Source organism: Mustela nigripes, chromosome 3 (genome assembly GCF_022355385.1).
Source record: "Mustela nigripes isolate SB6536 chromosome 3, MUSNIG.SB6536, whole genome shotgun sequence".
Classification (NCBI taxonomy): Eukaryota; Metazoa; Chordata; class Mammalia; order Carnivora; family Mustelidae; genus Mustela; species Mustela nigripes.
Genome location: NC_081559.1, coordinates 188,669,418 through 188,692,875, shown reverse-complemented (window position 1 = coordinate 188,692,875; position 23,458 = coordinate 188,669,418). Strand labels below are relative to the sequence as shown.

Sequence of the window (23,458 nt, the reverse complement as noted above, 5' to 3'; positions counted from 1 at the left end):
GGCCGGTCAGTCCATTGATTATTAGACTCTTGATTTCAGCTCAGGTCATGATCTCAGGGTCCAGAGATCAAGCCCTGAGTCATGCTCCTTGCTCAGGAGGGAGTCTGCTTGAAATTCTCTCTCTCTCCCTCTCCCTCTACCTCTGATGAATATATGAGAGAGGCTCATGGCTCACGAGCCTCTCTCATATACTCATTACAAATCTCTCAAATCCATCTGTATAACTCCCACTGCACTCAGGGATTAAGAGTGAGATATCCTATAAACGAATCTTCTTCTCTACCTGAGTCTTAGGCTACTAGCTCATGATTACTTGCAAGGCCACCTGGATATTACCATATACTAAAACCACATAATGCTTTATCCACCTGAAAATACCACAGAAGTGTGGATGTCCAGTGACACCCTCACTCAGAGACACTCCAGCTCTCCCCTGCCTGCAGCATAAGTCAGTGCCTTGTGTGACCTGCTCTCACTCTTGCTTTCCAGCCTTATGTCCCAGTGGGTCCCTTTGCTCTGATCGTATTGGAATGGTCCTTCTTCACGAGGCTTTCAAGCTTCTGGCCTTTGCTGTCTCTGCACTGAAGAGCCTTTTCCTTTGGGGCCTTCAAAGATGAGGACAAATTGAAATGCCACCCCACTCAGAGACCCATCTCCCATCAGACTCCCAAAGCGTCGCTATGGCAATGACCATTTGCTACTGCACCTGGAGAGCCACTGACCGCACACCAGCACCGCACACTGAGCCCTTCTTCTTTTCCAGGCGGGGATTCTGACTGTTCCCTGACTGATGCCTGGGAGTCGGAACAGCCGAATGTAGCCCCCTCCTCTAGCCATGACATGTCTCAGATTCCACGACAGAACTCCCACGATGGGGCTCTTCAGTCTCATGTGATGGCTTCTGAACATTTCCCAGGGAACATTTTGGATCGTGCAAGTGAGTTTTGTTTTTTTTTTTTTAAATCTATACCACACCCAAAGAATTCCTCCTTTCAGGGCCAGAGAATGAGTTAGAGATGACTAAGGTGCACTTGGGAACGGGATCTGCCTGTGGGCGCAGGGGAGGACCGGGGCACTGCAGCCGCAGGTGGCGCACGAGCAGAGGAGGTCCCTGCTTTCAGGGTGTCATCTTAGAGGCACCAGAAGGACTGGATTTGCAGTGTTTTATTTCTACTCTTAAAAACCCTGAAGACATTTGGCAAAATGTGAAGCTTTGCTGAAGCTGGGTGATGCGTACACAGGTGTCTGTGATTTTATGTTTCATACTTCGCTGTATCTGTGACATATTCTATAAGAAGAAAAAGAAAGGAAGGAAGACAGAAGCACCCTTTAGTGCAATGCCTCTGGCAAGGAAAAGTCAAAAGATATAAAGGTATTGGTATTTCCTGTCAGGAGTAAATCTGAAATAAATTCAACAAGCATGTTCTTCAACCTCCAGTTTGCCAACATCAGATTCATCATGTCTGCACACAGCGCAGCATCAAGTCTCTGTCCCTCAGTTTGCCAAGGTTCAAAGCCCAGCCCCCACTTGTTAGCTGTAACTCAGAAGCGGTTCCCCGAACTCTCTAAAACAGCATTTTCATCTGTACATGGAGATATCATAGTTCCTACCTTGTCACGACTAAAATAATTCGTGGAAAGCACTTAGCATCACGTGTCCTGTATCCCAAGTACTCAAAATGTATGTGAGATTATGATTACATAAGACTGAGGTTGAACAGAAAAAAAAAAATCTTCTCTTTATTTGTCTTCACAAAACCATGAATCTGCATCTCACTGACCATTCTTCCTCACTGTGCCCCCGTTCCATTTGGTTCCCAGGTCAGCTACTAGGTGACTGTTCAAGGCTTTTGTGGTTCCCTTCCAGGTGCTGGGATGACAGAGAGAGCAACTTTCATTGTTTAGACAGTTTCCAGATGGCCCACAGTCACCTCCTCCAGAGGTCCCACCTTGTTTTCCAGGGGTTAGGGGGGCGGTTACGTGACCCTTCTTGGTACTCATCTAGATTTCAAGGGTTCCTTCTCTCATGCCCATTTCCTAGACTGCTCTTGCATATTTACTACGCTTGCATATTTGCTTTTGCGTCTTGTCCACCAGGCTTTGAGCTACTTGAGGGTGGACAGTATGTCTCAGTCATCTGGATACCAACCAGCCCACATAGCACCTGATCCAGAGCAGGTGCTCCAAAACTGGTGGACCAATTAAGTGTGCTATCTTCATTTCATAGATAGGGATACTCAAGTTTAGACAGGTCAGGTAAACCTTTGTACATGTGCTTTGCTCTGTCGTGTCCAGAATGTGTCTCCAGACTGCTGTACCTGGAAGGCCCCTACCCCCTTCAAGGCCCAGACTTAAGAACACCTCTGTGGGCCCTTGTCTGTCCCCTTCGGGCTGGTGGGGGTAACACTTCCCTCCGATTCTCTAGCCCTCTGAACTTAATCTATTGAAAACATTTTCCTCCTCTTCTCCCACTGTGAAGTCCTTGGGCAAACAAGGTCTCCATCCGATTCTGTTTGATTTCCTTCACACGTAGGTTGTGAGTATGCAGTCCAGGTGATCTTCTACCCACTAAGGATAGAGGCCTGCCGGACATCATCTCTGTCCGTCAGGATGTTTTGAGTTGCAGTGGGTGGGAACCCAATTCAAGTTGGATTAATCAGTAATGTAATTTATTGGTTCATTAATGAAAATTCTGGGCATAGATTTCAGATTACTGTCAGTCTCTACTCCTGTTGTTTCTTGTCTTCTATGTCAGCTTTACTCTTTAAAAAGTCTGTTACTGGGGCGCCTGGGTGGCTCAGCTGGTTAAGCGACTGCTTCGGCTCAGGTCATGATCCTGGAGACCTAGGATTGAGTCCCACATCAGGCTCCCTGCTGGACAGGGAGTCTGCTTCTCCTGCTGACCTCTCTCCTCTCATGCTCTGTCTCTCATTCTATCTCTCTCAAATAAACAAATAAAATCTTTTTTAAAAGGCTATTATTACTCTATGATGCTTCTTGATAGCGTTGTGCTTGCAACTTCCCAGATTCCAGTCTAGCGGAAAGAGATCATAGCCTTCTTGAGTTATAATAAGAGACCCAGTTTCACTGGTTCTGGAAGGGTTCCATCTACATGGCAAAACGAATAACTTTGTCGATAAGTCTGTGAAGCTCCAGATGGCTGGAAGGAGATTGGATGCTGGGAGGGAGCTCAGTCTCCAAGTGAATCACGTACTAAGAGCAGGGAGAGGTGGCTCCCCATGGGCACCACCTTGTGCCACCAAAGAACAGCAGTTAGATGCTTACTATTCTTGGTGACTTTGCAAGCTAGTGGGGAAATCTAGAGAAAGCACTTTTAATTCAGTTTGTTAAGGTTGCTGATGCAAATGCATGAGGGATAATGGGGGTATAGAGAAGGAGTAGCTAAGAGCCATAGAGGAATTGAAGGAATCAAGGAGGGCTTCCTGAAGGAAGTAACAGTTGAACTAAGCCAAACTAGATAGTAGGTAAATGGCTACTGATGTAATGAACTAGTGAATACCTTGTATCAAATTACATAATCGTATCTTTGTAGAATTTGAATTTAAACCAGTCTCTGTTCACTGTTCAAGCCTAATGATTTTGGCGGTCTGTCAAGCTGGACTTGTTTCTGTAAAGAAATGTTTTCCAAATTCCATATCAAATCAGAGTCAGCTAAGAATACAAACACATTTTAGAAGAATGGTTAAGTGTTCAGCTGAACCCACAATAACTTATTGAATTCACAGTATACATGAAATACCGTACATTCTCAGTGACATCATTCACAACTGCTATATTTTGCACTGCCAATCTTTAGTACGCCACCCACATTATGGACTAAGTAGGTTTTGTTAGCTGACTCAATCTTCATTCATAGCAGAAATAGCAGAAATAAATACATTCACAGCACAGAGTCATTCCAAGTTTTAAACAACTGTTGCAAAATAAAGCTTTTGAAGCATTTGGCAGAAATTAAGCTGAGGTCTCTTTTTCCTTTCCTTTAGATCTTTGTGTGATTCTTCTTAAGCCAACTCTGATTTCTTTTAGATCACTCCAGTAATATTCAGGTTCATGATCGGTTTGACTTCAATGATTACAATTCCTAGGGGATTTCCTGTCATTTCCAATGTGGCTTTATAGCACTGAAATATTTTATTCATAGCAGAGTTTTTCAAGGATAAATAGTTCTTAGTATACATTTTTTTTTTCCCTCTAGAGACTCACAGTATGCAAAGTTGCAATTCTCTTTCCCTGCCCCATTTCAAGCAAAACACTGTGTTCAGGCTAGACATGGTTTTTAAACCTTGGCTCTGACACCTCAGAGCTATGTCACCTTGGGGAGATTTCATCATCTCTCAGTCTTGGTCTTCTCACATAAGAGCAATGACAGTGGTTCCTACTTTACAGTTTGTTGTGTTGACTCAAGGAGGTATGAAAACTCTTTGTGAATTGTAAGGCAGTCTATAACTTTTAGGCTTGATTGTCATCATCATCAGAATTAGATTTCTGACATTAGCTTATATTCCACAAAATGTTTCCCCAGTAAAAATTTTACAGTAAAAGGCAAGCTCCAAAACTGTTTGTGTAGCATAATCATTTCTTAAAGACAGAAAAAATTTATTATTTGCTAAAATTATCTGTTGAATGAATCTGTATGGCATCGATAATTTTATCTTGCTACTTACGGCAAATTGCTTGAGCTGACATACATTTGAAAATGTGTTTCGTGGGGGTTTTTTGGTGTATAAAAAAGAAATTTTATTGTAATTTTGTTGTTCTAAGATTGTCAGCAATGGTTTCTAATTCATTTATTTTTATTTTTTCTATTAGAAGCCAGTCTGTGGCAAGATGTCTCCTTTCCAGCAATTCTGCTGGCTGTGTTCCTCATCATCTGTGCATGTGCAAGGTAATTCAAATTTTATTTTCATGCAGCAGTGTTTCATAATTAATAAAGCTGTAATTGATTGATAATTTCTTCACCCGATTCCACAATGCATTTTCAGTAGCTCCGTGGTTACGATCGGTTCTTTTGCCTGTGCCCCTTAAGTGCCTCTTTTTCTATCACTTCCCCCCTCTCATTATCTCACAGAGTGTACAAAAGCCAGTGGGTTTTGCTAGGAATTTGGATTTTATTATGTATGATCTTTCATTTAAATTCTAGTGACTCCCTGCTACAATTAAAACCTGAGTAACCCCACTTGGAGTTCAAAGGCATTTGAAGCTCCAATAAGGTCATGTGAAGTCCCTGCTGGGACTCCATCTTTCTTATTACATTGTTATATCCTCACATGAAGTATCTGTTCCAGGGAAGCCCACTCAGAATCTCAGATCTCATAATGCTCTTGCCTGATTATAGGCACATTTTTGTTCTACCCTCTATTCAGCATGCCATTTTTATTCTTTTCTTGCCCAAGTCTCTAGGGCAGCGGTCAAATCCCTTCTATGCTAAGTGCACTCATGCCTCAGGGCCTTTGCACTTGCTATTTATTCTGCCCAGTACAGCCTTCTCTAGAAAGCCCTATAACATGTGTCCTTACTTCTTTCTGGAATCTGTTCAAATGTCACATCATCAGAGAGACCTTCTCTGACAACCCTGTATAAATAGCATACCACTTTATACCACACATGCCTCACTTTACTTTTCGTAGAGCACTTATCACCATGTGACCTATTATGTGTTCACCTGTTTAAATGTTAATGACCTATCTCTCCCTGAAGGAATGTGAGCTCCATGAGAGTGGAGACATTGTGTGTCTCCTTCACTTCTGTATCCCCAGTGCCAGGGGCTCATCAGTGTTTGTTGAATCAATGAAACAGGGATAAATGGTCTAGACCTGGGATCTTTGGGTGTTTGCACTCTGGTAAGCAAGTGTTGCTTGCTCTCAAGTCCCACCTCTTGAGGGTTAAATACTCACATCACTTGGAAGAGTTGTGTTTTTAAATACAAAGTCCTGGATCCCAGCCCTTGAGACACTAATTCCGATCTAGTGAAAATCTGTATTTTAAAACAAGTGTCCCTGATAATTAAGAGGTTTAAGTAGTATTAAATATTTTTAGATTACAGTGGGACCAAAAGAACAAAAAGTGGGGGAGGTCTTGTGGTTAAAAATAAGTTTGCAAAATTCTGCATTGTGTATCCCAAGTCAGAGAATCATATGTGCATTAGCCTAATATAGACCCAGTGAAATAGCATAAGGAAGAAACATGATTAGCTTTATTTAACTTAATGTTAAGATGTTATCTATGAATGTTTCCCAACCTTAGTTGATCATGGAAACTTTTATTTCATGGGACAACTAATGAAATGTTCCTCTTTGGTTAATTCCTCTAGATACGAACCTCCCCAACTCCCGTCCCCCCCAACCCCGGTAAGGGGCTTAACTCACCATCCATTGAGTGGGAGTTGCATTTAGAAACTTGCCTGAAAAAAGGCAGAGCATGGAAAGGGGGAAAAAAGGAAATTCACAGCCAAGAAACCTGTCAAATATGACCTCAGATGCTCAGATGGTCAAGGTGAACATCAACAGAGATAAGCTATACTGATAACATGTACCCTTGATATGATGTGATGAGAATGGCACTTTGTCTCTGTGGTCTTCCAGACCTCAGTCCAATCAGAGAAAAACTTCAATTGAGAACATTCTACATATTATCTGACCAGGACTCCTCAAAACTATCAAGGTCATCAAAACCAAGGAGAGTCTGAGAATTGTCACAGCCCAGAGGAACATAAGGAGACATGACTGAATGTCATGAGGCATCCTGGATGGCTTCATGGAACATGGATAAATTAGGGAAAAACTGTAAAGTCCAAAAGTCGTGTGGAGTTGAATGTGAAGTACCAATATTGGTTCTTTCATTATGACACTATGCCATAGTGTTATAAGATACTGATCAGATACTAATACTGATCAGTATAAGATACTGATCCCTGGGAAAGCTCAGTGAGGGGTAAATGAAAATGCTCTGTGCTATTTTTGCAACTTCTCCGTGTATCTAAAGTTATTCAAAAATTTTAAAAAGATTATGTAAGTAAGAGATTGGTTAAAGGAAAAATTATTGATATGTATAATAGCATGGATGAATCTCAGAGAAAAGAGTGTATGATTGCAGATACATGTAAAATTCAAGAAAAGGCAAAATGAATCCATTATTACAACTCTAAGAAAGTAGTCAAGGGGGCCTCTGTGTGGCTTAGTCAGTTAAGCATCTGATTCTTGATTTAGCTCAGGTCGTGATCTTGGAGTTGTGAATTGAGCCCCATGTGGGGCTCTGCACTAGGCATGAAACCTACTTAAGATTCTGTCTCTCCCTCTTCCTCTGTCCCTCCTAACCCTCTCTACTTCTCTTAAAAAAAAAAAAAAAAAAGAAAGAAAAAAAGAAAGAAAGGTTAACTCTGGGGAAAAGAGTAAGCAAAGGAGATGTTAGAGGCTGCTGGAAATATTCCATATCTTCATCTGGGTAGGGAATAGAGGAGTTCAGGATTTAAAAAAAAAAAAACGAAGAAGAAAGAAAGAAAACCAAGATGTGCACTTCAAATGATTTATTGTACATTGGTTAAGTTTCAGTTTAATAACTTCAATGCATACAAAGAAAGGTCTAAAAGGATATTCATCAATATTTATTAATGGCTGCTTTAGGCCAGTGGAGTTTTTTAGTGATATTTTCCTTTCCCTTCCATATTTATTTATAATTTCTTTCAGTGATTCATTTTTTGAAAATACAAACAATAAGTAAATGATTCTGTTAAAAAGATCCACCCTGTGGACACCTAGGTGGCTCAGTTGCTTAAGTGTCTGCCTTTGGCTCAGGTCATGATGCCAGTGTACTAGAATCAGACCCCCATGTCAGGCTCCCTGCTCACTACCTGCCATCCCTCCTGCCACTCCCCGTGCTTGTGGATGCTTTCTCAATCTCTCTGACAAATAAATAAATAAATAAATAAATAAATAAAATCTTCTAAAAAAAAATTCCACCCTGTGAAACGATACCCATCAGATCAGTAAAAACCCAAAATTTTAACAATGAATCTCAGAACACTGAGAAAATAAAATTTAATTAAAAAAAAAACCCACAGAATTTTAACATACTTTTTGGGCAAGGTTGTAAAGCAGTTGGTCTATGGATTTTCTCCTTTGTTTCTTCTAAATAGTTGATACTTTTGTGGTTACATTTCAGACTATGGCTTATTTTGAGTTACATAGTTCAATTTTGTGTTGAGGTGTGATGTGTATGTGGACGTTCATCTTTTGCATGTGGATATACAATTGTTCTAGCACCATTGCTGAGAAGGATATCCTTCTCCACCAAACTGCTTTTTCTCCTCTGATAAGACTCAGTTAACTGTATCCATATGGGTTCACTTCTGGTCTTTCCATTCTCTGCCATTGACCCCCATGTCTATCCTTCAGTAACACCACAATACGGTTATTACTATAGTTACTGTAATTCTTAAAGTAAACCATAAGCCTTTAGTCTACAAGAACATCTCATGTGTTTGAAAGGCATAATCTGTTTGCTAAACCTGAGAAATCCTGTTGTTTCAGATGGTTTCTGGAAGGAATATTAGTCAGTGTCTTCACATGTTCACTGGTGGTGATTCTTGCCTGTAAGTAGCCACTTCTCAAGTTATTCCCCTGATCCTTGTATTTTATTCCAATTTGGGTCATTTAAAAATATTTCTTAACTATTTTCTCTTTCTTGTCCAAGATACCGTCAAGCCATTATTTCTTGGCCTTGCCAGCTATGTCAAAACCACCACCTATGCTCAGTAAGTATTGGCTTATCACCGTCTGGTCAGAGATGACTATAATCTGCTCTCTGAGAATGCTTCTTGCTGAGTAATAGATGACAATGACTACACACAGGAAAGGTCCTGATCACTTGTCCTTAAGAATACTTCCTGTTCATGCTAAAATCTAATGGCATTATCATTCTGTCTCTTAAATTCTTACAAAATCCTCAAAATAGACAATTAAGCTTTGAGGAGGTAGGACTTAATAAATAACATGAACTTAGAAATTTTAAGTAATTTCAAAGTGCTTTTATAGATGCATAGCACTGCCCTTTATAAATACCTCTTACTGAGAGGACTTTATCTTATAGTTTCCCAAATAACCAGCAAACTGCCCGTGAAGTGGTCTCAGTTACAAAGTGTGGTTTCTCTGCCATCTCTCACTCTTGTAATGAGCCCCCTGTGTGCTAACTGCCATGGCTCATCATATTTCAAAGGGTTACTGGGGTCTGAGTGAGATGTTTGCAGAATTTCAAACAGTCTGCAAAACACCATCCCATCAAAAGATGGATGGTACTAATTACCTTCTCTTCAATATGGCTGCCAGAGGCCAGCTCCCATAGACTGGAGACAGATGGATGTCTACAATTCAAATTAGTTTACTGACCTTTGCTCTTGACACAATGTTGCCCTATTTATGAAATCATTGTGTTAATTCTGAAATCACAATGGGACTTAATGAAGATTTATTTTGTTTGGGACTCTAGCCAGTATTGATTTCCTGACACTCTGACTGATGTTTCCCGTTGTTTCCTCGTTTCCTCACATTCCAGGGTTTCTGGGGGGGCAGGCATTGATATAGCTAAGATTTGTTTAACCTCATAGTTAGGAAAGTGGGTCCTGAGGCCACCCAAAAAATTCTTATTCAGTAGCCCTTGTATATTAATGACTTAAATTCCTCTAAGATACTCACTCCTTCCCTCAAGCTACAGGTCACTCTCTAGGTCTGCAGAAACTTTGGAGTGCACCTCACTTGGCATTAATGACAAAAATGCATGCACACTCAACTTTCTGGCCTGAGATGTCACACCATTCAGGACTGGACTAACCAACAATGTCTAAACAACAGATATTCACACAAAGAGCCATTTTGTACCTCCACTTTCAGAAGTGGAAACATTGTTGTTGCTTGTCAGATGGTGTGACTTGTTCAAATCTTTTCTCTTTGGATTTTTAAGGTGAATTTGTACAATTAATCAGAAATATAGGTATCATCTGGTTAAGAATTCTGTAATGAGAGCAGAGTCTCTCAATGCATGGGATGGGGACATCTGCTCTAGAACCAACTGGAGAGCTTCTCTCCTGATTCCAGCTCTTCTGAATCCAAGAATTTCCAAGGAGCCTTCTTTTTTTAATAACCTCTCTAGGTAATTCTTTGCACATTAACTGTGTGAACCTTGGCAAAATGGTTTTTAAAATCTTTACCCCTTTATTTCTAAAGTGACATCACTTAGCCTACTAAATCTTTGTTGAAAACTTATGATGCATTCTGTGCTGTGCTGAATGTCTGGTTGCACCCAGGAGAAAAATATGGAGTCTTTCCTAACTGTCAGACATGGCCTCTAGGTGCCAAGGCTGCTATGCCAAGGCCTTAAGATTGCAAAGTCTAAAGAGACATGTAAAGGGCAAGGTGAAGTCCCATTTAATATGGTTAGTGCAAGTACAGAGTTAGCACAGAGGCTGGGGGAACATCAGGAGAGTGGTTTTGCCAGTCTGGGAGGGATGGCGGTATGGAAGAAGGGGCGTCTTCTTGGAATTCCAAAGTCTCACCTGTAGGGCATAGTGTCACCTGTTGCTTTCAGAGCACTTGCCATTGTTTTGAGCTCCTTGTTTGTTCTCTCCTAAAAGAAATTAGATCAGGATGATGATGATATTTCTATCCTACATACACTCATCTACAGCCTCAATAAGATCCCTCCTTTGATTATTTGTGTCTGTACTTACCTTGTTCTTCTTTTGTTCCCTCTCTATTTTTGTCCCATTGGCTGCCCTCTCCCCAGCCTCTTGTACACACACTATTGCATTTAAGACCTATGAAAACAAGGGCTAATGATTTTATTCTTGTATGCATCTCAATGTCTTGAGAATAGTACATATACCATGAATATTCATCAATTTGTATGTATTTGCTGCATCATTTCTTAAAATACTTCCTTTGCAGCCAAGAGCTCTGTGTCTGTATATCAAACATTTTGTAACTCTCTCCCTCACACATAAACATATCCAGAAGCCAATAAACCAAAGACATGGTTATTAAAATCAAGAGGTAAGGATGACTCATAAGGCTGCTCTAGCAATCAAGGATGAAAACCTAAGGGGGAGGAGTGCAAGCACTTAATTCAACTCCACAAACATTAGTGGTGCAGCTATCCCACACCTGTTCTGCACTGTACGTAGTCGATTAGATTAGGGCTCTATTCTTTCACACTTCGTACCTCTCAAGTCCATCTCTTTTCATCCTATAACGCGATTTTCACTCAACCACTTTATTTGTTCAATTTAAAGTCTGTGAATCTGTGGACTATCCACATGGCTCATCATCGGCCCAAGTGCCCCTTTCAAATGAAGGTCATCGCAGGTATCCCTTGTTACCAATGATGTGTTGGCATCGGCAGGGTGCATTTTGCACATTTTTGATGTCATAGTAAGGCGATGGGTAACATCTGTTCCCTCGACTCCTACATGTCAGAATGTGTGTTTCTACAGTTGGTGAATGAATGAATAAACTTTAGCAAGTAGAAATATTGGGAAAACCCTGTAAGGATTTCTGCTCTGGAGGAAGCGATGCAGGTGGATAAAGAAAACAATATGAAATGGTGGTTAACTAAGTACCAAGCTGCGATAAAAATAAAAGTTACTCCAAGTTGAGGCTCCACTCTTCCTAGTTACAATTAGTTAAGCTTGTGTGTGTGTGTGCGCGCGCGCGTGCCCCCATGCACACAGTGATTGCAGTAGTTATCACATTTCACGCCTATGTGGATGAATCATGCATTTCTCTTCTCTCTTCTCTGATCTAGGTTTGCCAAAATTTGACAGCCACTTAAGAATGTCTCTGATGAATGCCTTCAATCTGAATATCCAGAAATTGTCTGATTTGCAGTCTGCTTGGAATCAACTGTTTTATTGGAGGAGAATGAGGAGCTGGATAATTGAGAAAAAAATATTTTAATTTGGTTATGTGTTTTAAAAAAAAATCTCATTTGTGTCCTCGTAACTGTAATGTGCTCATGAAAATAGTATTAATTTGTGTTTCCTTTGCAACACTAGCAGTTGAAAAGGACAGACTAGAAACTGTGATAGAGAAACAACCACCTGGGTAGATATTCCTCTCTTATTCCCTGACGCATGGTTTTCAAACATTAATTTCCATTTAGAGAATTCCATGAGGCACTTGTAACAATGCAGATTCCTGGGCCTGCCCGCAAACGCCTCTTCCTTGCTGAAGTGCTTTAATTGAATAATGTAAGCAAGTCTCTGTAATCAATACCAACTTGAAAATAAATAAATCACAGTTTGAGCATAAAATACAATGTAGAAAAAAATTCACCATTCTCCCCGAAGAGTGGCTGGGTGGGGGTCGGTGTCAGCAGATGCAGGTTAATGGAAAATGGGCATAAAAGAGATTTTCTTTGGGAAAGCACATTCTTCTTTTGAGCCATTTTCTTACAAAGTTTTCAGTCTTCTTGAGCTCATGATTACCTTTCACTTAAGAGCGATTAAAATAAAGATATAAGATTGGGCGCCTGGGTGGCTCAGTAGGTTAAGCCACTGCCTTCAGCTCAGGTCATGATCTCAGGGTCCTAGGATCGAGCCCCACATCAGGCTCTCTGCTCAGCAGGGAACCTGCTTCCCCCACCCTCTCTGCCTGCTTATGATCTCTGTCTCTCTCTGTCAAATAAATAAAAATTAAACCTTAAAAAAATAAAGATATAAAAGAAAAAAATCTTTAAGCCCCCCCCCCCAAAAGACAAAATATCAAAGTGCCTTGAAATGCATAAAAATGAAATGCATAAAAAATGCAGTCGCTCAGCTGGGTGAAGGGACATAGAAGTATAGAAGATGCTCCCTATCATTGCTCTTGCTTGGAATATGTTCTTGAGGCAAACGTAGCCTGCAGTTCAAAGTTGTTATGTAGGGTATTCTCCAGCTAGACACCTGTGTGGAGAAAATTGTCTTTGCTTAAAATGGTAATATTACAATATCACTCTTTGTATTATTTGTATTTAGTGAATTTGATTTTAAAAAGTACTGTACTACTAAATAAATGAGGTCGTCAGCAAAGTATATCTATGTGCCTATATCTATCTATCTATCTATCATCTATCTATCTATCTATCATTTATCTATCATAAGGAGCAGTCACGACTGCAATTCGTTATTTGGACACTATTAGTTTGCTATAGCTGCCATAACAAATTACCACAAACTGGTGGCTTTAAATGACACAAATTTATTGTCTCATATCTCTGGAGTCTATAATCAAAGTTTGGCAGCACTATTTTCCTTCTGGGGGGTTCAGCGAAAAATCTCTTTCCTTGCCAGTTTCGGCTTCTGTTTGCAAGGTGGCTCCTTTCTCCAGCTTCCAGGCACACAGCTTGCTTCCAGCATCACATCACCTTCTCCTCGTCTGCAGTGAAATCTCCCTTCACCTCTCTCCCAAAGGACACATGTATTCGTCTATAATTATGATTTACCCCAAAGGGGGAAAAAAAGGTGTTAGACAATCACAAATGAGTCTTAAAAAAAAAATTGTGATTTACCCCGAACATGAAAGACTGTGTAGAGTAGGGCAGACGAGGAGAGTAGGGACCACCGAAGTGTCAACTTCCCTTATCACCAGAAATGACTGGAGGATTACGAGAGAGTTAAGTAATATTCTGGGAAAACACACCAGAGTATCCCAGAGGATCTTGTACCAATGGCCAAGAGATACAAGGCAAATAAAATGAAAAAAAAAAAAAAAGAAAGAAAGAAAAAAATTAGAGAAAACCCAAGAAATCGTATTATTAATGTTTATATTGAAAAGTGATAACAGGTTACTTATAGGAGATTTCAAGATTTTTTTTGAGAGATATGTTATTTAGGATATGTGGAAGTATTGGAAACATGCTGGTAAGATGAAGACTTGACTGATTCTTAAAATAATAGTGATCATAAATGTACAATTCAATACTTTATGCTTTCTTTAGTAAAAGTCAAAAATATTAAAAAAAATAAAGAACACGGGTATTTACATTTAAATTCCACTCTAATCATCCAGGGCAATCTTCCCATCCCCAAAACATTAACATAATCCTGACTACAAATCCCTCTTGCTCTAGAAGGTAATATTCATATATTCCAGGACCATTAGTTAGCCTGCCACCATCTTCAGCTTGGAATAGATTTGCAGGATGATTTAGTAGATCTGGGAGGTGTCCCATACATTTGTCTTTTTAACAAGTAAGCAAACTTATCAGAAGGTGGTCTCAAACCACATTCATGACACGCTTTGAAGAGGGATTTAATTGGAAGCTAATTGCATAGAGAGACTTTCATTTTGATGCTCTATCAGGAGAGCACGCCTTGAGAATTCCTTATGTTTCCTGTGACCCTGTGTTGTGCACACGTTTATATAGGGTCACTGAATTTTCATGATTTCCAAGTCAGAAGCAGAAATAAAAATAATTAGGGTGCCTGGGTGGCTCAGTCAGTGAAGCGTCTGCCTTTGGCTCAGGTCATGTGCTCAGGAACCTGGGATCCAGGCCCTCTGGCTCTCTGCCTAGCAGGGAATCTGCTCGCCCTCCCTTTGACCCTCCCCAACCCCCATCCCGCGTGTGTTCTTTTTCGCACTCTCTCTTTCTCAAATAGATAGTAAAAAAAAGAAAATCCTTTCTTAAAAAAGAAATAAGAAGAATAGTTTATAATGATGTTCTATTTTATTGCATCCAGGACTTTTCCTTTCCAATCATATAAGCTTTCTACCACTGCTGTAACAAATTGTCACAGACTTGACGATTTAAAACGAAATAAATTTATTATCTTAGAGTTCTGAAGGTCCAATGCCCCAAAATGAGTTGCAGGAGTCTACAATCGAGATGTCAGCAGCCATGTTCCTTCTGGAGGTTCCAGAGAAATTCCATTTCCTTGCTCTTCCAAATTCTGGAGGTTGCCTACCTTTCTTGGCCCTCGGGGTCCTTCCTCCTCCTTCAAAACACACCCTTCTGCTTCTGCTGTCAGTGACTTTGGCCTTCTCTGCCTCTTTTTTAGGAGGATTTTTGTGATCATATTAAGCCCACCCAGATTATCCAGGATAATCTCTCCATTTTAAGATCCTTTATTTAGTCACATGTCTAAAGTCCCTCTGTCATGAAGGTAACATTAACAGGTTTAAAGTACAGTTGCTACTGAGTGCATATCACTTCTGCATTACAAAGTCAAAAAAATCCTAAGACAAACCATTGTAAGTCAGGGCTCATCTGTATATATATCAATAGATATCTAGATCTACATCTAGATCCTTCTAAATCTACATCTCTCTCCCTCTTTCTATCAATCATACATCCTATTGGTTCTATCTATCTATCTATCTCTCATATGTCCTATTGGTTTAATAACAGGTATTAAAACCACCATTTTATAGCTAAGCTTAGAGAGCTTTGATAACTTTCCCAAGCACAAAGAGGGCAAAGTAAGAGGTCTAGGTATTACACCCACGTCTGTGTGACCCCTCAGTCTTGCTTTTCCCACTATTGATTACTCCTAGAAAGATGAAAAGAGAAGGACATGGGACTTTGAAGATCCAATATTGCCCCAGGCACTCTCTCCAGAAACACTAACTCTAGGAAAAGCTTTCCATGAGGCAAGAGGTTAAATGAAAAGAGCCAAACTGTGAACTTTACCTTCTTTCTTGTAACTCAAGTTTCTCAAATCTAGTTTGTCCAAGATTTCACATGAACACTATGTCACAAATTGCCCAGCATCGTCCGGTCTACTTGAAGACCTCTGCTTGTAAAGGCTTCTATAGCTGTACCCAGCTCCTGGAAAGACCTGCTCTTCTGATGGAGCATCTACTATGTTCTAGATGTTGTATCTGCCTTATCTATAATTCCCCCCATGGTCCTGCCAAGGATCATTTCATATTATAGTTGCTGTAGCAGGCAAACCCATGTAGTGCCTGATGTGGACCAGGCAGGTCTCCATTATCTTTTAACTATGCCCTTGACCTCGAAGCTTGCCCACTTAAGTGCCTTGGGCTGCGGGATGACGTGTCCCTTCCCTTACATGCCACAAGTAAGTGTTAAAGTTGCACAACTATGGGGGAAAGGCCAGGAAAGGCAGAGGAGCATGTGGATGTTTGGTGAGCTCTAGCCAACTCTGACACACATTTTAAAGATGAGGAATGGTGGATCTCAGAATGCATGCTTCATTCTGTTGCACAACTCATAACTGGCGAAGCCCAGATTCTACTCAGGTTATTAAAACTCCAGTGCCATTTCCCCTCAGTGTTTCCCCAAGTAAAACCTACTGGAGTCACTTGAAAATAACTCAGATGCAAAATGATCTGCCTGTGCCACAGGGGATGCCAACCAACCCCCCATCCTCCCCAAAAGGAATCCCACTATTGCTCATGCAACACAGCAGAGCAGACACCTGCTAACTTGGCATACTTTGCATCAATGCCACATTTCCCTACCAGGCCTTGATGAAGGTCTGGTCGTGTATTTTTTAAAAAATCTATCCCGCTGCGATGGCTGTATCCCTTCCATCTGTCCCATGCTGGGTGAAATGGGCTACAGCTGCAAGCTACACCTGCCATGGAGCCAGACGGGGTACCTAGGGGGTGGGCAGCAATTTAGCAGGTGGATACTAAAAGCTGGCAACCACTTTGCAAAAATTTTCTTATCCTTTTGTAGCCTTAAAAGAAAGAAAAACAAAGAAAATGAAATGCAGGAGTGGGGGTGGGGGCAGAGGGGACAAAGGCTGGTGCCTCAGGACTTTTATTTTCAATGCAAAATGTCCTTTTGCGATTGCATTGCGGGGAGAGAAGGTGACACATCCTCCAGCCCAACCCAAACTGAGATGGCATACTTCTGTGTGGGTGAAACTCAAGTTGATTCTGCAAGGGAGCTGCTGTGGGCAAGGGGAGAGAGCTGAAACTCAGTGCCAGCAGCTGCACTGCTTCTTCTCCCCTGTCTCCTTCTCCTTGTCAGTGGAAGGAAAAATCAAGTACCTAGAGCCTTCCACCTTCCCATCTTCCTGGATTCTTTGTCTGCAGAATCACGTCCTTTGAATGCTAAGTAGCACTAGTACAACGTGATATTTGGGCTGGAGGCTGACCAGGGCTGGGACTGGGCTCTGTTATGTCACTTTGGACAAGATATTTCATCTTTCTCAGCCTTAATTTTCCCATCCATAAAATGGGATAACATTGTTACCTAATTCACAGTACTTTTATGAGTCCACATGCAGACAAAGTACATAAGCTTAACACAGTGCTAGACGTATAGGAAGTTCTTCCCAAGTGGAGCTACCAATATTACTATTACTAGTAGTAACAGTAGTAGTGATGAAAGTCATTCTTCTGATATCGGGGACCACATGAATTTTTCAGTGACGAGGTGAGGCAGTAGAATGAAGAGACAAGCCCTGGTCAGGCTGGGTCAAGGCTGAGCCAGTCTAGCTGAATAAATACTGCTTCCAGTGTTTAACGGCAGGCAGAGTAGTGGAAAGACAACATGAGTTTTGCAGTCAGACAGACAGAGAGTGACTTGGCTACCTGCCAATTATAGCCTTGTGATATTGGGCCTGTCCCTCAGCCTCTCTGTAGCTCTTCTATACAACAGACCTGAGTCTGTGTCTTGTGGTTCTCTCTGAAGTGGAGGGGACTATCACTTTACTGTCACGGAGAAGACCAAGGAAGAGAAAGTGAGCTTCAATACTGGCATGAGAAAGGCATCATTGTCATGAAATGCCTAGTTTGATTTTTCTTTATTTTGAAAGTGACTCACCGTCATTTTGTTTAAACAAAAAGGACAACATTCAAATAAACAAGAGAGAAAGTTACCCATAATCCCTGAACTCAGAGACAGCCACTGCCAACATCTTGGTGTTTATCCAAGAAAACTGTCTTGGTTGCAAGGTTGATGAGATATGAAAACAAGCCACCCAGTGAGAAGGACTTTGGGCATGGAAACAGCCACCATCTGGGGTCAAACATGCAGCCAGTGTCCTGTTGGAAGCAGAGGGCTCTGGCAGATGACAGGCCTAACCCCCTGCTATGATTTAGTGAAAGGGCAGCCATCAGCTGTCACCCTGTAGGAAAGCCACCTCACTCCACACCCCCAGTGTGGAGTTCAAGACGGCCATTCAAAAGTTAGTTTTAAAGACCCTTTATCAAAAAGGCAGCGGGACATAAACTAAAATCTAGTGCATCTAATGTATCAGCGTGTCCTCCTCTTCCTCTCCACTCTCTCTCTCTCCCTCCCTTCTCCCCCTCCCTTTTTTTCCTCCCTTTCTTTCTTTCTTTCTCCCTCTCTCCTTTCCTTCCTTCCTTCCTTCCTTCCTTCCTTCTTTCCTTCCTTCCCTCCTCCCCCGCCCCCACCAACTTTCAGCCTCTGTGTTAGTTCTGAGCTCCGTGCAGCTCAAGGCTTATAGTCTAATGAGTGATGCAAGCAAAGAAGCGGTGATACCAGTGTGATGAGCAATAAGACAGAGGTGACTCCATGGAGCCACAGAGACCTAAGGAGGACGTGGTGTTCCCACCTCTGCCTGGATTACAGAGAGACAGACGGAAAACCTTCCCTAGTGTCCTCTGTACTGCATTACACAGCATTCCGCCCACTGGCAGAGGGCTGGTGAGCATCTTTCCTCATGACTACAGCTCCAGGAGTGCAGAGACCACTTCCCTCCCCAGCGCCCAGGTGGTGCCAGCTGGGGAGATGCTCCCCAAACATTGACCGGACAGAGGCTTTTGAAAGAATGTATAAATTGAGGGGTGTTTGAGGTGACATCTATTGTCTTATTCTGTCTTGTATTGCTTCTTCCCCTTTTTCAATGACTCCCTCCTTCAGTCTGTGGGTTTTGGGAGGGCTACGACCTCAAACCCAGACCACACACCCTGGGGAGCATGGAGGTGTGGGGCACAGCTTGGTCAATCAGATTCTCTTTTTTCCAGGGATGGGAGTGATTGGAGGAGGGGCAGGAGCTAGCCAGGGCTGTGTATCCCCTATGTATCCTCCAGATCCCCCTGTCCAGCTCTTTCTGGAAGTCTCTGAGGAATCAGTGTTTTTCCAATAGATCCTTCCTTCTAACTGAAGTTAGTCTGAATACATTTATCCTGTCTGCTAGAAAAAAAAATTGAATAAATGTTTCCTTCAAAATTTTTAATTGAGATGAAAGTCACATAGCATAAAATTAAAGTATACAGTTCACTGGCATTTAGTATAGTCACAATGTTGTGCAGCTACCATCTCTATCAAGCTCCAAATGTTTTCACTACTCCAAAGGGACATCCTGTAGCTATTATGTGGTCAGCCCAGTGACCGCTCCCCCATCCCTTGGCAACCACTGGTCTGCTTTCAGTCTATGAATTTACCTATTTTGGATGTTTTGTATAAGTTGAATCATACAGTACATGACATTTTGTGTCTGGTTTCTTTCATTTAGCAAGATGTTTTTAAGGTTTGTCTGCCTTCATTCCTTTTATGGCTGAGTAATATTCCATTGTATGGATGTACCACTTCTGTTCCTCCATTCATTCACTTACTGATGGACATTAACCTTGTTTCCACATTTTGGCTATTGTGCATCCTTCTGAAATACTCTTGAAGAAGGGGCATGAACTTGGAAGGTGAAGAAAATGGGAAGGGACATTTGAAGACCAGGGAGCAACTTATTTCAAGGCAGAAATTTTCCTACCTGACATGTTCCTTTCCTAATGTGCCCAGTCTCCACACAACAGCTTCAGTGATCTTTCTAAAAGGTACATCAGATCATTTCACTTTCCTGTCGAAGAGACCTGTCCCACATTTCATTTTCTCTGCTCAGTATGTCATGGTCACAGCACTGCTGTCCTTTCTGTTCCTATAATATATTAGGCTCATCTCCACCTCAGGGCCTTTGCACCTGCCACACTCTGGCAGGAACACTCTTCTCTCTGAACTTCTCAAAGCCAGCTTCCTCTCATCAGGCAAATACCACCTCTGCAGAGAAGACTTCTCAACCACTTTAGGAATGTTCTCCCTATCCACTTCCACTACCCCCAGAAACTGAACTGTCTCCTTTTATGAAATGATATTTCTTGTTCATATGTAGTTTATTATCTGGTTGGTTTGGTTTTGGTCTTTGGCTTCCCCTATCTCTGGCCTCTTTTTTTCCCCCAGAGCAGAACCTCCAGGAGGGTCAGGAATTCTTTGATTCCTCAGGGCACAGAAGGGTGCTTGGAATTTAGAAAGTAATCAATAAGTAATTGTTGAAAGAGCAGATGGCTGGACAGGATCCAACACAGAACTGGCAAGGACTATGGTGTGGCTGGTGCAGAGAAAGAGAGCAGGAGGGCCATGAGTTGTGGTGGAAACAATGACTGTATCTAAAATTTCCAAGATGCTTCTTTATACAAGGCTTATCCTAACTTAGCTTTAGAAATTCTCTGATTTGATTATTTCTTGGCACTGAAAAAAATTGAATGTTTACTTATTATTTCTGTCTCAGAGTCAGCACAGAAACCCTAGAGGGGTGTTATTGCTGAGAGGAGGCTTTGCAAAAGGGTGATAGCATAAAAGACGGAAGGAGTCCGGACCCTTGTCTTTGTTCTTTAAGTGCTGTATGACTTTGGACAAATCACCTAAACCTCTCTGAAGTTCAGGTTTCTCAACAGCAGAAATGGAAAGTATTTGAGAATAATAGCTCTTACTATGAAACATGAGATGGGCTTGTAAATACTTACTCTTGTTTCTCTCTCAGAACAATCCTGTGAGACTGACAATGATTATTATTCTCATTTCATTGTCAAGGGTCCAAGAGGGTAAGTTGAGGTCAACTGTTAACCACTGGAGGAGCTGAGAATAGTGCCTTATGTCTGGCCCCATGTCATACTTCCCTGCAGACTTCACCAGGTTACTGTAGTAATTAATTATAAATTTGGTTTTCTCTCCCAGAGTCCTTGTATCACTGAACCTGGAAGTAGGGTGGTTGGCCTCCTTGCTTTTCATGGCCACCTCTGGATTTTGTCTGTCCTTCCTCCCCTAAAATCTCTAGTTTTGGAGTTCATTTCATCAAACTACACCATCTGCTGCCCCTTTATGATGCAGCCAACTACCGACCTCTCTTTGCTTGAAGATGTTAACACCTCCCTAGCTGTCACTCCCTCCACAATGATTCCTGTCATTCCTCCTGGTGATTTCAATACACACATACATATCCCCTCAAATGCTTTGGCCACCCAGTTTTCTGCATTCTTTTATTTTTCTTTTTTATTCAAAAAATCAGCTTTATTGAGTTACAGTAAACATCCTAGAAAATTCACTTGTTTGAGTATATACAATTCAGTGATTTTTGTGCAGCCATCACTACAGTCCAATTTTAAGACATTTTTGTCACCCCCAGAATATCTCCCTGTCCGTTTGCAGCCACTTCTCATTCCCACCACTCAGCTCCAGCCAACCTCTAATTTACTTCCCTTATCCATAGATTTGCCTTTGGTAGACATTTCATATAAATAGAATCCTATAATGTGTGGTCTTCTGGGTCTGGATTCTTCCACTTAGCATAATGTTTTCAAGGTTTACCCATGTTGTAGCATGAATCATTACTTCATTTCTTTTAATGGTGGAGTAATATTCCAATATATAGATATAATACATTTTGTTGGCTGATTCACTACTTAATGGCCATTTGGGTTGTTTCTGCTCATTGGCTATTATGAGTAAGGTTGCTATGAAACTCACATATCAGTCTTTGTGGGAATATATGTCTTAATGTCTCCTTGGTAGATACCTACGAATGGAATGGCTAGGTCATCTGGTAAATTTATATTTAACATTTTAAGAAAGTACCAAATTATTTTTTAAAGTAATTTCACCATTTTGTATCCCCACCAGCTGTGTGTGAGGGTTATAGTTTCTCCACATCCTCATCCAACCCTTGGTAATGTCTGTCTTTCTGATTGTAGTCATGCCCTAGAGGAGTTCAGTGGTCCCCATCCTCGGAGAGATTTGCATTTCCTTATGGAGGATGATGTTGATCTAATCTTGTCTTCCACATTGAAACAGTCACACACTGTCACCATCAAACCTTGGACCCTGTCATTACTTCCTTCATAATCTCAAATTTGGACATTCAACTTTCAACGATTACTGTTTTTTGGCTTACCACCTCTTCTCTTCCAACAATTTTTCAGTGCTACAGTCCAATTTTAAGACATTTTTGTCACCCCCAGAATATCTCCCTGTCCGATCTAAAATTCTTTTAGATCCCATGAGCTATCATAAAGTCATTCCCTTCTACCTGCCTCCATTCATTGTACTTTCCTGGTAAACCCACAACTCTGGTTGCGTCTGAAGCTCCATCTGTTATGCAGTTTTCCACACTCTGAATATGGCTTGAGAGAAAGTATAAAGGAGGCCTTTCTTATTTGTAACCATACCTCTCAAGGTGTGATGATGATGCCTGGCAATCATCTTACCCCGTTCTATGTATTCACTCTTCCATTCCCCAGGTGACCATTTGCTGCCTTATCTTTCTCCTCAAACCTTCAAGACATCCTTTCTAAGCCTCATTCTTAGCTGATGTCCTTGCTTCCTATTTCACTGAGAAAATAGAAACAGCTAAGAAGACACAACCAGCCATTGGCACCACATTTATCCACCTACAAGCATCTGTTCCTACTCTCCTTCCTTCCTGTTCTGTGGATGGAAAGTCCTTGCTGCTATCTAATGCCGACTCCCTACTCATGATTGCAGCCCACCCCCTCTTATCTATTTATGGAGATTCCTCCAGGAATTGCCCTCTCTTCTACAGTGGTAGAATGCCAATGTGCCATAATAACACCTGCCTTAATTAAGCCCTCTTTGGATTCCATATCCTTTATAACTGCTCTCTTTCTCCATTGCTCTGCTCCCAGGAGACATGAAATTCCTTGGTAGATTTTTCTTCTATAATTTTATAGAATTGGAAGAAAAGAATAGGGGGCAAAAAATTATAGAAGAATCTTCCATTCCAAGTCTTTCTCAAACCTACTCCCATCAGGATTATAACCCCACCATCTACCATACTAGCCCCTGGCAAAGCTGCAACAACCTTCAGTGATGCTTAACCCAATGAATAATTCTTAGATCTCATTGTACTTGACCTATAGCAACATTTGACAAGGGTTCATCAGTCCTTACTTCTTGGAAGCAATTCTCTTACTTGGCTTTTCCTCCTACTTCACTGGTTTTATGTCTCTCTTGCTCATTTCCCATATTTTGCCAACTTTAAATTTTGTAGTATGCTCAGGCTTAGCCCTGGTATCTCTTCTTCATCTACACTCACTTCTAGAGCATTTTCATCTATGTACATGAGTGTCAATACCTCTACTAAAACAAACAAACAAACAAAAACCCAACATTCCACCTAAATCCCCAGCCTGGACCTCCACTCCACATTTATACACCCAAACTGCCTTATCAAAATTTTCATTGAATG

General features: G+C 41.3%; 1 protein-coding gene across 5 annotated transcripts in view; it reads left to right on the top strand.

Moving 5' to 3' along the window:
• The window catches only part of TMEM71 (transmembrane protein 71), a 31,204-nt gene extending 18,128 nt beyond the window's left edge, over nt 1–13,076 (top strand). For 4 of the 5 annotated variants that reach the window (XM_059395185.1, XM_059395184.1, XM_059395187.1 and 1 more), the window contains 5 exons: nt 764–937; nt 4,831–4,906; nt 8,547–8,608; nt 8,710–8,770; nt 11,812–13,076. In XM_059395185.1, the coding sequence (XP_059251168.1) occupies nt 764–937; nt 4,831–4,906; nt 8,547–8,608; nt 8,710–8,770; nt 11,812–11,827 (389 nt within the window). In that variant the 3' untranslated portion in view covers nt 11,828–13,076. The remainder of the gene's footprint in view (nt 1–763; nt 938–4,830; nt 4,907–8,546; nt 8,609–8,709; nt 8,771–11,811) is intronic. The other variant, XM_059395188.1, reaches the window with a different exon arrangement.
• Nucleotides 13,077–23,458: the final 10,382 nt, after the last annotated feature.